The following is a 15,616-nucleotide window of genomic DNA, read 5'->3' as shown; positions in this document are numbered from 1 at the left end:
CTTTTAATAGAAAATGGATGGTTCCACACTTGATGAAGCCACAGCTTTTACAGAAAGGTCCATATGTCAATGGTATTTTTTCAATTTGCCTTTTACTTATTAACATTTTAACACCGCACTCATAGCTGCCAATCTATTCCCTCAAACAAAAGCTGTAACAGGAAACATAAAGCTACCTCTGCCAAGGCAGACGTACAGAACAGATGAGGAAAACTTAGCTATTAGGATTTTATCTTTTACCATGTAATGAAATTTCTTGTGTCCCCCGAATGAAACACATTGTTTTGAGGTACAGGTAAAGTCATGCATTATATATCCAAGAGGGAAAAAGTTACCGGACGAAATTCTGATCGTGGTTTAAAACATCTACTCTCTGTTGATTCTAACATTTAAAATGAAATCCAGCCCAAAGCCAGTGACTTCTTTCATCATTTATAATGAAGCATGGGTTACTAACAGGACATAGATACCAAATTGTAATAGGGTTGACCAAGTGCATAGCATCTCCCTGCATTAACATATTTAATTAAGGCTCCCCAAACAAGAAGCTAATCACATAATAATGGAAAGAAGGGGCAACTTAAATATGATTTTTTTCTAACAATGTTGGAAGGTCGGGCAAAGGGATCACGCCTGTAATCCCAGCACTTCAGGAGGCCGAGGCAAGTGGATCATTTGAGGCCAGGAGTTTGAGACCAGCCTAGCCAACACAGTGAAACCTTGTCTCTACCAAAAACACAAAAATATTAGCTGAGTGTAGTGGTGCACTCCTGTAATCCCAGTTACTCAAGAGGCTGAGGTAGGAGAATCGCTTGAACCCGGAAGGCGGAGGTTGCAGTGAACCAGCGCTGCGCTCCTGCACTCCAGCTTGGGCGACAGAGTGAGACTCCATCTCAAAAAACAAACAAAAAAAAGTTTGCAAAATAATGATTATTTTCAAACAATAATAAAAAATTGATGATAAAACAAAATCTCTCACAGGTCCAACAGAAAAAAAAAAAGCTGTAAAACAGCAAAAGGAAATATATGTTTGCAAAACAATTTTTAAAAAATCAAAGTATTCATCTACCGAAAACGTTTTGGATTAGAATGGCAATTTATAATGAACCATAATTCATTTCACTTTTTAAATTCGAAGACACGGAAAACAAAATGCCAGTAAAGGCTTTTCTCATATCCTGTAGTGCAGGGGTCCCCAACCCCTGGGCCACAGACTGGACTGGTGCTGGTCGGTGGCTGCTGGGAACCTGGCCATACAGCAGGAGGTGAGCAGAGGGCTAGCGGACATTACTGCCTAAGCTCTACCTCCTGTCAGATCAGTGTCAGCATTAGATTCTCATAGGAGCATGAGCCCTATTGTAAACCGTGCATGCAAGGGACCTAGTCTGCACGCTCCTTATGAGGATCTAATGATAAATGTATTGTGCTTGAATCATCCCAAAGACATCCCCTCTGTGGAAAAAACTGTCTTCCCTGAAACCAGTGTCTGGTGCCAGAAAGGTTGGGAACCTCTGCTGCAGTATAATAAAAGTTTGTTTGCTTGTTTTAGGCTTGTCAGATATTGACAAATGTTTAAATGGCTATCAACTAAATTCTGCGGTTCAGTTTCATTTGGTCCCCAAATTGCTGTGGTCTTAGAATCTCTATGTCTATTTCAGTGATAGTATTTCCAGACCTTCATGCTAAATATGCATCTCATTTCCTGGCCTTTATCCCGTATCAGTTTAATCACCCCCAAGAAAACACTAAAATTTCTTATATGTGTTGCCAAAAATAAGTAGACTCCAAGCTGTACATAATATCCACTTTTTCACATCAATATAAATATGTTATGCTTATTCTTTGTATTAGGAACCACCAACTAATCACCATTATGATTTCAGACTCATCTCTATTTCAAAAATAATTTGGCATATTTTCCTTATGTTATACCAAAGTTTACAAGAGATCCCTATGATAATTTTTTTTGAAATATAGGTTAAGTTCAAGTAATGCCCCTATTATTTTTCTATTTGAATTTTACGGTCACTAAAAATTTTATCTATTCCAAATAACCTTTTCCCAGGCGTTCAGAAAGTCCACGAACAAATGCATATGCCACCTAATACGTGCTTAAAATGCTGATGCTGCTGTGCTTTGAAACTGTACTCTTATTAAGAAAACTCCAAATAACTAACTCATAGTTTATTAAATAGTGTAGGAGGGCTAAAGAATTTACGCAACCCTTCTCCTTAAGAGATACCACACAGAGGTCAATCAGGACTTCAAAAATTTATGGGACCTTTCCTAACCTCTTTACCCCTAATCTTTACATTTAAGGCAAATTCCTCCCATTGTCAAAATCAAAGAGTTTTAAAAATCTGTCTTTGCTTTCTGCTTATAAATTACGTGGAGAGATAGTTACATAATGGCATGATTTATGCCCCAGGCTTAAAACTACAAAATTACACGTAAGTTCTCTGCTTGCCATCTGCCCTACATGTTGATAGACAAATTTTCCTAAATCACATTTACTATGTAATTTGATTATTGCAAAAAGAGAAGGAAAAAAAGGAATCCCAGCTTCTAATGGCAATACAACTCCAAATGAGCCATTCAGATGCCCTTCCCTGGTCACTCACATATCCTTACCCAGCTCTATCTCCTTGCTTTTGCTAATTTCATCCCATTCCCACCCCCAGTGCAGACACAGGGAATACATTCCGCCCTCCTGCCCTGCCCACCCCAACCCCACTCCCAGGTGGCTGCCCTGCAAGGCTCTGAAGCTCTGAGCATTCTAGACAACGACAGGATTTTACCTTCTGAGAAATATGGTTCATCCGGCCACGACCATGAAATGCAGCATTTAATTAGTTTAATGCAGAACAAAACTACGTGTAAAATTTGTTTTCCAAATCTTCAATAAGCTCGCCAAAGCATACAGTCTGTCCTTATACATTTTTGTCTCTCTCAAGGCGATGAAAGCAGCCAAGTGTCTGTGACATTTTTCTCTTTTTTTTAGCATCTTAAAATGGTTGTAAAATATAGATAACAAAGTCTGCCGCCTTGGCCATTTTTAAGTGTATGGTCCCATGTGGACACTTGCACTGCAGTTCTAGCACCCAGCCTGGTGCAACCATCACTGCCATCTGTCTTCAGAGCTCTCTGAGACATTCTTGTCACCGTCTATGGGAGACAGACAAAATCCCCAGTCTGTTTCTAACGATAAAAACCCAGTTTTAATTCATAGAAAGGAACACTTAAAAAGTGTGTATCTTGCTGTACATCAATCATACTTCAGTAACACTGATTACAAACAAAGTGAGGAGGATACACTGGCAGAGAAGGCTGGTGACAGTTGGAACCCAGACAACAGAGGGGAAGGTGACGCGACTGAGATGGGCATTTCATGAGAAGGCACAGGGAGCCTGGGAAGGGGCTGCAGGGCGCAGCGGCATTCATCACTCTTTCATTGCCAGCATTTTCGAGCACCTCCATTCCAGACGTTGTGCCAGACACTGGAATTGATCAGATGTATGTTTCAGAAATCGTATCCTAACTGCAGCAGAGATGGTCAAGGAAGTGAAACTAGCGATTTTTGTAATCCACCAGGAAAACAGTACTAAATTAAGGCAGTCGCAGGGGGATGGACGTACAGATTGTAGTATTTTCAGTTTTACCTATGAATAGGGCTAACACGAAACCATGTATGGCATAATTTTGTTCCTATTTTTTAAATCACTCAAACCAATAGTTATTTTGGCTTGAATTTTATGTGGCACACTCAAGAAGCATTAAATAAGATTTGTTAACAACAAATCACTTGTTGTATAAGTAAACATACATAAGCATGTGTTATGTTCAAGGCACTGTGGTAAAAATGGTCTAATTTGATCCATTTCATTTGGGTGGAATATTTATGGGCTAGTGAGAAAGCTGTTATTCCACAAGGCTTTTGGGGTTTGAAGCTGGAGAGAAGCGGAATGTTTATCAGTGCAGGGAATGACTGAATAGATTGCAGGAAATCCCTCTGTGAAATGGCATGCCCTGGGTCTATACATAGTAACTGGGAATGCTCTCCAGAATACGCTATCAGGTGAAATGAGTTGCAGGAGGCTCTGCACAGCATGATGACATTTATCTAAAATCCTTGATTTGTTTGTATACATAAATATCTCCATACCTACAGAGAGAAAGGTCAGGACAGATAATATGGAAGGAGGCTTGGGGGTGAGAGTGGAGGGAACTTTCCATTTGTGTTCCATATAGCAACGTGAATATATCCATGTGTTCCTTATACAGAAAAATCCACTTTTATAGATTAGTATGCCAACTGAGTAGACTGCATTACATCACAGGCTTACAGTTCTTCCCTACAATCTTTATTGGCAATTCAAGTCCTATATATAATGATCCTCATAATAATGGCTAAGGCCATAAAATGTGTGTGTGCATGCACACATGCGTAGGTTTCTTTTTTTAATTTGTCAAATTGCCTTTAGACTACATTTTTAAGTGATTAGCAGTTATGTACCTTATAGGGCATTTGAGATGACAACATATTGGCTATTGTAAAGAATCGCTCCTTGAGTTACAAGAAAACCATTTAAGATAAATAAGTAATGTGTTTAACTTATTCTCACTTAAGTAATTAATTATAAGGGTTGCCTTTAGAACAAAAAAGTATTCTTTGCAAATAAGCAAATCAACTTACAATAATCTTTGATCTTGCAGTTCACAACACACTAAAATGGCATGCAAGTAAGTAGTACTTTCCTATTTTTAAAACTATAGTTGAAGTGCATGTTGATGCCAAGGAAGTAATTTGGCAGTGGTCGGTAGGCTTTGCCTGAGTCAATGCTCCAACCACATGGGCTCGGTCAAGGACTTTTCTTTCTCAGTTTTCAAATTAATATCCCTGAGAAATACTAAACAGAAAATTGGGCATGGAGTGGTGGAGACTTTTACATTTTCTTTAACTTGATAAAGAATGTTTAAAAGGCTGTTTACAAAAGACCATTTAACAACTGCTGCTCAGCTACAATTGAAATATTAATTTGAGGCATGCATGTGGCACTTTCAGGGCCTCCTTCCAAATAGGATTTTTCAGGCAGACTAAAATTGCACTTTTCTCAGACTCAGCCCACTTGAAGTCAAAAAAAGGGGGAAAAAAAACCCACCAGCAAGATAGTAGGTGTAAATGACTAAGAAGGGGACCTAGGGGACGATCTGAAAAGTGAAAGGGTTGGGAGCTCCATGCAGAATGTCTTGATAAGAAGTCCAGACTATCTGTAATGTGCTGATTGTGAAGAAAACCAGATTATTAAGAAACCGTGAAAGCCAGCAATTACAGGAGCACAAAATGCTGGGAAGCCTGGGATAGCATGAAGAAACGGGGATTCCAGTACCCCTTTACACGATGGTCCATGACCCTACGATACCTCTTTGCACTATCGTCCATGACCCTAAGTGACGTTGAGGAGTGACTCCTACCACAAGACGCAAAAAAACGTGGGAGCAGGAGGGGAACAAAGTACCAAAGGGGAATTTTAAGTACCAAAAGGGAATTGTAAAAATAAAGAGAAACCACTAAAGCTCTCACACCAACATCTACAAGTTCTTACCCAGAGTGAACTGAGTTGAATATTACAGCACAAGACCAGCAGGCAAATTATGAATAATTTTTTAAATTATTGATTTTAACCTCATTACACCGAATAAAATGTCAATTATATCACCAAATCTCTCAAGCCTCTACTGTATATTTTCCTCCTAGGGAAATAACACTTAAGCAGACAGGACACCTCCCACAAAAGATTCAAATTAGGAAGAACGGGTCAGTTTCAGGACTTTAACCAGATCCCTTTTGATTGCTTGGAACATTCTTTAAGAATCAAGGCTGCTCGGTGGCTCAGGCCTGTAAACCCAGCACTTAAGGAGGCCGAGGTGGGTGAATCATGAGGTCAGGAGATTAAGACCATCCTGGGTAACACAGTGAAACCCCATCTCTACTAAAAATACAAAAAATTAGTTGGGCGTGGTGGCGGGCACCTGTAGTCCCAGCTACTCGGGAGGCTGAGGCAGGAGAATGGCATGAACCCGGGAGGCAGAGCTTGGAGTGAGCCGAGATCGTGCCACTGCACTCCAGCCTGGGCAACAGAGCAAGACTCCGTCTCACAAAAAAAAAAAAAAAAAAAAAAAAGAATCAGGTCTGCTCCTTAGCCCACAAGGGGCTTTTGTGTGAACTAGAAGAGGCATCCTCTCTGCAAATGCACACATCATGGCGAATAGGCTGGCCCTTGTGCAACTTAGAAAAATGCATTGCTGTTTCCAGTTGGACTCTGGGCAACTGAGGAATGAAGCAGCACAGGTTATGTTTCTGCTTCATTTACTCTTTTCGCCGGGTTGTCTTGGGCTGTGAACAACCTGAACAATTTGGGGAAATCACTCCTTAGTAGTTTGGTTACCAGATGTGTGACAAGAACTTACATGCTTGACCTGAATGACTGAGTAGGAAAGATTAGAAAACCCGGTAAAGAAGTTGTTAGTTACAGCTACCTTAGCAAGGCGCTTGTTATTACTAGTTATTTGAACTGAGTACTGTCAGAGCTTACATCAGAAAAAGTTGATTTCTTCCTTGGTTATTATTTTTAGTAAGAGTCAAGAAATCAGACATAAAATAACCCATAGTAGAATGAAGCATCAAAACACCATAAACAATTAACATTGCCTTCCTCCATAGACAAACATATTTGGAAATCGATTAGTCATGATGGCCTCAAAAGCCACCCCTTTATAGCAGGGCTGTAATCCCACTAATAGCAAACATAAAGTGACTTTTCCACTTCTTCCTGGGCCCACTCCTCTAGCAAGCACGTTTGTTTTACTGGTAACTGAATCAGCATCTTGGAAAATTGTCTGACAACAGAATGTGAACTCACTGCAATACTGTCAATGACCTCGCTGGTTTACTCCCCACCGTCCCCTCACCCCCACACCCTTCGCACATAAGTGCCAGTGCCCAAGTATCCTAGAAGCAGTGAATGGATGCTAGAAAACTTGCAGAGTCTGTGAGAAATAAGGCAGAAATCAGGCTCCCCCGTTCATTCCAGCAACACCTCAATGTTAACCTGGCGAGGTGTAGGTCTCTGGTGCTAGGATCTGATCGCTCTGGAAGGGGTGTGAGTGTCAGCAAGATTCTACCCCAGCCAAGGACACAGAGGAAGAGGCATGGCAAAGAGGAACACAGGAGGAGAGCTAGGGAGGAAGGCACGTCTGGGTAGGGCAAAAAGGCTTCAGATGCCCACTTTGGTCATCCAGCATGAGGATCTAGACCAGGATGGTGAGCCCAGCTTCACGGGAGCTTACATGTGACCCAGGCTATAGAAAGTCACAGCAGCATCTTTTAATTTTACAAGAACAAAACCCTGCCTTGAAATGACTTTAAATACCTCAAGATATCCTCTGAAAAGACCTTTTCCTTCAAGGAAAAAAAAATACTCCTTCTTACCTCAATAATATACAGGACCACGTTCTTATAGAAGCAGTACAAGATGCACTTGGTCACCCGGTTGTAGCTCCAGGCTCCATGAACCAACAGAAGCTTCTCTAAGTAGGAAAACTGAAAAAGGAAAATTACAAAGTTCAGAAGAGCCCATCATTGAGGAACAAAAGTCACAAACAGAATGTTCTTACGAACAGAAGTCAGATAATGTAGGTAGAGGAAACGAGATTCTGCAGGAATCTCAGAAAACCATTCTCTGAAGACAGAGCTTTCAGGCCCAGTGAGAACAACTAAAATCCTCTCTTAAATCTACATAATTATCGTTTTCCCGAAACATACTGCTGGACTTCTAATTGTTATGAAATTCTATTTGAACAAATGCTTTTTTGTAATTTAAGTTCCAGGATACATGTGCAGGATGTGCAGGTTTATTACATAGGTAAACATGTGCCATGTTGGTTTGCTGCAGTTATCAATCCATCACCTAGGTTTTAAGGTCCAGATGCATTAGCTATTTATTCTGATGCTCTCCCTCCCCCTGCCTCCCCAACAGGCCCCAGTGCACGTTGTTCCCCTCCCTGTGTCCATGTGTTCTCATCGTTCAGCTCCCACTTATAAGTGAGGACATGTGGTGTTTGGTTTTCTGTTCCTATGTTAGTTTGCTGAGGATAATGGTTTCCAGCTCCATCCAAGTCTCTGCAAAGGACGTGATCTCGTTCCTTTTTATGGCTGCATAGTATTCCATGGTGTATGTGTACTGCATTTTCTTTATCCAGTCCAGCATTGATGTGCATTTGGGTTGGTTCCATGTCTTTGCTATTGTGAATAGTGTTTCAATAGGGATTAATTATTAAACAAAGTTGAACTACTAAACTGAAAGAAAAGTACAGTGAAAGTCAGACATCTAAGCAATCACAGATTTTTCAGTGACAAAAAGAACAAGGGACAGGGACACTCACACAATAGAGTCTTGTTTAAAGGAAAGGTACACACAGGTGCACACACACTACTTCCACTAACAACTGCGTAGGTTAAAAAGTTACACACACACATATAGATACACACGGATATACACACAAAGATACACAGACACACACACAGGCACAGAAAAACAGACACATACAGGCAGACACACATACCTAGACAGAGATAGAGGCACACAGGACAGAGACACACAGACACACAGACACACACACAAATACACATGTACACACAGATATCCTAAGACACACACACACTTTGCCTCCACTTCTTGACCCATTTTGTCTTCTCTTTTTGCCTCCACCCAGTACAGAGCACCTCTGGCCAGAGTGCTATGCAGTCAGGAGCGGCTGGTGGGTCCCAAGCTGGGAGTGATGTGATGGCTGCTGTGGTTTGAGTTGGAGCCATAGATATTCCAGTAACATCCAGGAATCCTCATTGGGGGAGGGGGTCTCTGGACACCACTTGGATCGTATCTCCTCAGCCACCCCTTAGCCTGGCTTTGCCTTCTGTGTGCCGTTTCAAAAAGGTCCCAAAAAGTGTAAACCTTGCGCTGGAGGGAGGCAAACGAGTTTCTCTGGTCTGGTGCATGGTGTCCTGCTCTGGTATAAATGTGCCGTTAGGGGCAATCCTGTTTACATCATGCTTCTACACATTTGATATGCCTTACCCCGGATTTGAGTTCCTTCTTGGTTCCCTTGCAGGAAAACCTTAATGCCTCCTGTTCTAAGTCAGAGTGTCAGTAAGTCCACAAGCCTGAACCCTATTACACTACTAGGAGAGACAAGCAGGCTGTATTGAGGATGCCCCAGAACATTAGAAATTCTTTTGCAGTCATACACTTCTTACTAATTTCAGATGACTTTTGAAATTAAATGTAACTCTCAGCTGGGCACAGTGGTTCACACCTGTAATCCCAGCACTTTGGGAGGCCAAGGTGGGCGGATCACCTGAGGCCAGGAGTTCAAGACCAGTCTGGCCAATATGGTGAAAGCCCGTTTCTACTAAAAATCCAAAAAGTAGTCAGATGTGGTGGTGGGTGCCTGTAATCCCAGCTACTCGGGAGGCTGAGGCAAGAGAAACACTTGAACCCAGGAGGCGGACGCTGCAGTGAGCCGAGATCCCGCCACTGCACTCCAGCCTGGGCAACGAGAGTGAAATTCTTGGGGGAGAAAAAAAAAAAACAGAAAAGAAAACAAATAAATACATTAAATGTCACTCTCGATAGAAAAGAAATGACCAGACTGACAATACAATACTTAAACAAAATATTTTCAGGAGGAAACTGCATAATAATCCCCATTAGCACTAAAGAAAGGACCCCATCCTAGGCGGGGTCGCAGCTCAGCGTGTCCTTCCAGGAGGTGAGGAAGGCGCGGGGCTCACCACGCACTCGGAATCTAAATCACCGCTTCGAAGTGGCAGAAGTAGGTGTACGTGGAAAAATAAAACTCCCCATAAAGGCTCATTAAGGATTCCACAGGGGAATGGGAAATCATAAAATAACCGGCTAAACAAATAAAAAGGAAGTTTGTATTTGACCGGGACCCCCTGATGTTAAACTTCAGTGGGCACAGAAAACATCTGCTTGAGTCGTCCGGAAAGCCTCGACTTCAGCGCTACAGTGATTTGTTTTCAGGGGAAAAAAAAGGTATATTCTAAATCAAAATGCTGTCTTCATGGGGTCGTTCCGAAAACATTAGGAGGGGAGGGGGCAGGAATGATTCTCCCGAGGAGAAGGGAAAGCCGAGGGCTAGGGGAGCACCATGACGCAGGGACGGCAGCAAGGCTGCCCAGGACGAGGCAGCTGGAAAAGGACGGCGCTCAGTCTCGGGCGGCCCATGTGCATAAAAGCATGAGGCAGGCAGGGAAGAAATAAAACCAGAGCTTTGCCTGGTTCACAACTTTCCCAAGGTAAGTCTTTGAGGTAAATTTTTTTTCCTTCTGAGCATAATAACCCTACAGGGTACTTCCTCCAAAGCGTAATAAAAAAAAATGCATCCACATTAAAATGAACAGATAAAGCCCAAGGTGATAAACAACCAGAGATGTTTATCATTTCAAGAGTGGCAAAGAAATTAATCAAGCTGTGGCTTTTCTGGCTTGGTGATGAAGGTAGGGGCAGCATGCTGGTTGGTGGAAAGGGTGTGAGGTTAGCAGGAACCTGCCCTGAAGTAACAGCACCCCTGCCTAATCGGCAATGGGACCATGGACAGGAGAAATGAGGATGCACAGACACATGCGGGCTGCGTCAGTTCCTTTGGCAGAGGTGACTATGATGCTGGAGGGGCAGGAAAACCCCCAGTGGCGTTTTAGAGCCTCGCTCCCAGCTCCACCCTTCTTTCACACTTTTAATTTGAAGAGAGCAATTGCTCTGGATAACACATCCTATTCGTATGCAGTTTCAATAAAGCAGGTCAGGGGATCTCCCTTCCCTAGACATTTTAAAGAAAAAGACAGACAAATATTTGCCTGGAACTCCTAGGAAACCTCTTAAGATCCCTTCCAGCCATATGAGGTTATAACTCAAGTATTTAATAATGCTGGGGTGGATAACATCTATGGTTGCTGGCAGACTACAGGAAGTGCGAGTCCCACAGGCCTCAAAGCATTTGACTCAGGAAAGTAAACAGGCAGGTGTGTGGGGGGCCGGCCCCCAAGTTCACACTCAGGTCCGTTGCTTTCTGACCCCAAGACGCTCGCTTGCTTGGACCTAAAGTTAGTCACCTGATATGAAGGAACCCCAGTTTTCCCACCTATAAAGTCAGGATTCCTTCTCTTACCGACTTCAGAAATTATCTTGAGGATTTATTTGAAATCGGCAAAGGAAGAAGATTGATTGCACGCACTTTTCAGAGCCAGGAGGATTTTGTAATTCCTCCCTGCATCTGCAGAACTGCGAGCTGAGAAGAAACCTGAGAGGTGTTCTAACACACAGCCCCCACTTTGGGGAGGTGGAGCCCCAGAGCTGCAGAGGACTGGCCTGAAGCCCTGGGGCTATAGGAAGCTCGTTCACATTTTATATACAGCCCCTGATTTCAGCTGGAAGGGGTGGATGGCCATTTTCCCTTGTGTTCGTGTGACTGAGGTGAACACGTTCTTCAAACACCTCAACACCGCAGAAACACAAGGGGATTCCTGCTACCCAGCCGATGGGCAGGCATCTACTCACGATGTGTCGCAATCTGGAGACAGAGGGACATGCCCCAGGTTCACTGTGATGTCCAGGTTTTCTGGATGATCCAGCAGGCCCAATCATCGAGATATGTAACCACCCAAGGGGTTCACCTTGCCCGTTGCCTAGACACAGCCGATTCCACAAGACAGAGGAAGTGCAATGAAGAATAATTCATGCAGAGCTGAATGGGAGGCAGACTGGAGCTTATTGTTACTCAAATCAGTCTCCCTGAGCATTCAGGGAGCTTTTAAGGAAAACTTGGATGGGGGTAGCCAGTGAACCAGGAACGCTGATTGCTCAGGGAAGAAATCATCAGGAGTCCAAAGCTGTCTTCCTGTGTGCTCAGTCAGTTCCTGGGTGGTGGGAGCTACAAGATTAGATGAGCCAGTTTACGGATCTGGGTGGTGCCAGCTGATCCATCAAGTGCAGGGTCTGCAAAATGTCTCAAGCCCTGATCTTAGGAGCAGTTTAAGAGGGTCAGAATCTTGTAGCCTCCAACTGCATGACTCCTAAGCCATCATTTCAAATCTTGTGGTTAATGTCAGTCTAGTCCCCAGGCAAGGAGGAGGTCTGCTTTGGGAAAGGGCTGTTACCATCTTTGTTTAAACGATAAACTAAGTTTCTCTCAAAGTTAGTTCAGCTTATGCCCAGGAATGAACAAGGACAGCTTGGAGGTTAGAAGCAAGATGGAGTCGGTTAAGTTCAATCTCTTCCACGGTCTCCGTCATGATTTTGCAAAGGTGGTCTCAGATATGCACCCTACAGTTCAGGAAATCGGCTATCTTCCCTCACCTTTGGGCTATCACTGCGGAGTGGAGCTTTCCTTCATCCTCAGGCCAGCAGTGCAGTACAGCACATCAGGAGCCCTGGCATGCGAGGCTCAGGGCAGAGAGGAATGGACTGGACTTGGCCTAACTTCAGGAGGCTGTTTGCTACTGACCACGGGTCATTACGGCCCAAACCCAGCTCATGCTCGTGGCAATTCACCTCACAGGCGTGGTCCTGGGCAGCACCCCTGTCACAACTACAGGGAAGACGACAGCTGTAAATCACTGCTCGCCCCTGATCTTAAGCACCTAACCAGGGGGTGTCCCAGCACCTTTGGCAGGGTTGAGACCAGAACGGGATTACAGAGAAAGGCTGTCATGAGCACAGCTGTGCTTCAGCAGGTGATGCAGTAGGAAAAGCAATGCAGCAGATGCAGAAGCTGAGGGTGAGAGGTTATTATTAGCAAGATCAGGGACCTGTCTGATAGGAGTAGCACCTTGCCTGGATCACAGAGCAGCTTGGCCAACCCCACAGCTGGCCAAAGAAAACCCACCAGCAGGACAGGGCCTCCAAACTGCACAAGATCACAACCACAGAGAAATCCGAATATCCCTGGGTTTTCATCTGGACAGCACCTCAAGAGGAGCGGCAGAGGTTTGGGGCTGCACTGAAGCTTAAACGCCAGGTCCTCATGCCCAGCTACCATCTCTCAACAGGATGGGGCGGCTGGACGCCCAAACTGCTGACCTGTGCGATGGCGTAATCCGAGTTGTTGGTGGCCTGCATGCCTTCATTGCCACTGATTCCCACACCCACGTGGGCTGTCTGGATCATCCCGACATCATTGGCGCCGTCTCCGATGGCGAGGGTGATGGCCTTCACCCGCTTCTTCACCACATCCACTATCTCAGACTTCTGCAGAGGAGACACTCTATGAGAAAAGAGAGGGAAATCAGAACTATGCACATCTTTCCAGAGGAAACAGCTGTAATCTACATTCCGCTGCATTAAAAGGACAGTTACTGGATGATCTCCAAATTCAATACATACATTTTATGCTCATGTGCAAAGAACCTTTCAGAAAACAGGAGCTTGTGGCTTTCAAGTATTTGCCAACTTCTCAGATGAAATACACAACAGAAAACTAACTTAAAACACAGCCTATTTGTAATCACTCTGCTCAGTGGGAGGCATCTGCACAAACTCCTCAGGGGTACCTGTGCCCTGCTGAATGATAAAGGCAGTCAGGCTAGTTACAGGGGTCTTCGGAAATATCTTTCCAATAAATCAGAAAGCCAGCACAGACCTCCTTTTGCTTTATGGTACATCATATACAACCGAGGGCTGGCAAGGGAATTTTCTGTAAAATCTGCTTTTACAGAAGGGAAAGGAAATTGGCAGGGCATGAGAACGTGCAGAAAGAGGGCTGGGGTAAGAGGAAGGAAAAAAAAGACTTCTCTACATCCACCCCAGAAAAGGAAGCTGTGTTTGAAGGGCAGCCAAGGCAGAGGATTTAGGATGGGAGTCAGGGAGCGGAAGTCTCCCCTCGCTGAGCCGTGCAAGCACAGCCCTCAAGGGGGTGAGAAGATCAGCCCCTGCCTAGGAGCGGTTCTTTCCACAAGGAATCCAAGATGGCGGCCAAGCTTTCCCAGGTCCTCAAGTTGTCTGGGAAGAGGAGCCAGTATAAATCTGTGGGGTCTAAAGCAGAGGGGTATTCATGATAGTGAAGTGCTTCTTCAGAGTGCAGACCAGAAAACACAGCAACATGAACCAAAGACTAGCATCTCAGGACTGAGTGACTGTACATTCTGAATTGATAAGCTGATGCTTGATTTGGGGAATTTACAGGTAAGCTCTTGGATCACTTAAACAGCCCCGCAGCCCCCCGCTGCCACACACACAGAATAAACACAAAGTAAAAGATTTTTCTGGATGTCCCCGAGGTCTACTGGCCACGCCCACATTGGACTTCATGCATCAGCTAGAATGGACACTCAAAGATTTGCCCAGTAAGAACTTCAACTGCTCCTAGATGGTCCCTACCCATAAAGATACCTGTTCCAAACAGAAAACTGAAGTGCTACCTGACATCTCATTCTACCAACTTGAGAAAGAAACGCATTTGGCGAGACAGCAAACTGAATGTAAAACCGTGTAAAAAGCCTTTGCTCAGTGACAAAGATAAGAGTTAGAAAGTTAGAAAAACATGATGAAAGGACTTTAGGAGCCGGGTTACACAACCTGATGTCCCTTTTAGCATTTTCACAAGGGTTTGCAATGGCAGCAGTTCGATGCCTCCTGGAGTAGGTATGACCACTGCAAATTATTTTTACTTTTTTGTTGTTACTAAGCATACTGAAGAGTACTAACTCTGTCATTTGGGGCTAAACAGGAAAAGTCTAACTTCTCTTACAAATATTTGGGAGGCTGAAATATAAAAATAGCTATCACATCCTTCCTCCCAAAGCTCTGTTGTTGCTTGCTACATATTCTCAGGTTCTTCAACCATTATTTAATAGGCATGCTTCAGAACTTAAAAAATAGCCTCCACGTATAATCTTTTAGGCAACTGAGAGCAGGATAGAACAGAATCACCATCTCCCTGGTAGCAGATGCCAGATTCACTTTAATGTGACCTAAAAGAAAGTTACTTGAGCTTTACCACTGATTATCAATGAAGCCTCTAGTCAACTCCACATAAGCAATTTTAACATGAAGGGATATTAAGCTGTATGTGTTCCCTCCTAGTCTGTGCAACTGATACTTAAAGCCAAGGGCTGATCTTTTTGGCAGAGGCAGTCCACAGCTATAATTGGCTACACAAAAGTGACTTCCCATTTTGTTTTTGAACTCTACAGAACCACAGATCAAATATGGTTGGAGAAAACAACCTGGGAGCCACGGTTAAAGGCCTGAGTATGACCTTTTCCTGCGCACCACACATTAACCATTTAAGCAGGGAAAGGAGGTCCATGAGCCCCTGCTTTCCATGAGTGGGATTGGGAAAATGAGAACCAGCCACCTCATGGAATGGTGGTGATGTATGAATGTTAAACCACTGTGTTGACTAGCAAGTATAAAACAATTGCATCTCCTACTCCACCTAGCATAGGATTATGTGAAACATCTTAACTGTTGGAAAAACAAAACAAGACTGGACACTTCTGAGAACTGCATGCCATCAGACTTGTGGTTCCCAACTGGGT

At 43.7% G+C, this 15,616-nt stretch overlaps 1 protein-coding gene across 5 annotated transcripts in view; it reads right to left on the bottom strand.

The window, feature by feature from the left end:
* ATP8A2 (ATPase phospholipid transporting 8A2) overlaps positions 1 to 15,616 on the bottom strand; it is a 651,919-nt gene that overhangs the window by 237,026 nt on the left and 399,277 nt on the right. For all 5 annotated transcript variants that reach the window (XM_045376972.2, XM_045376974.2, XM_065533079.2 and 2 more), the window contains 2 exons: positions 13,158 to 13,341; positions 7,490 to 7,600 (listed from right to left, as the gene is read on the bottom strand). In XM_045376972.2, coding sequence (XP_045232907.2) covers positions 7,490 to 7,600; positions 13,158 to 13,341 — 295 coding nt within the window. The remainder of the gene's footprint in view (positions 1 to 7,489; positions 7,601 to 13,157; positions 13,342 to 15,616) is intronic.

The sequence above is a fragment of the Macaca fascicularis genome, chromosome 17, assembly GCF_037993035.2.
Source record: "Macaca fascicularis isolate 582-1 chromosome 17, T2T-MFA8v1.1".
Classification (NCBI taxonomy): Eukaryota; Metazoa; Chordata; class Mammalia; order Primates; family Cercopithecidae; genus Macaca; species Macaca fascicularis.
This window is presented reverse-complemented; position numbering and strand designations above follow the sequence as displayed.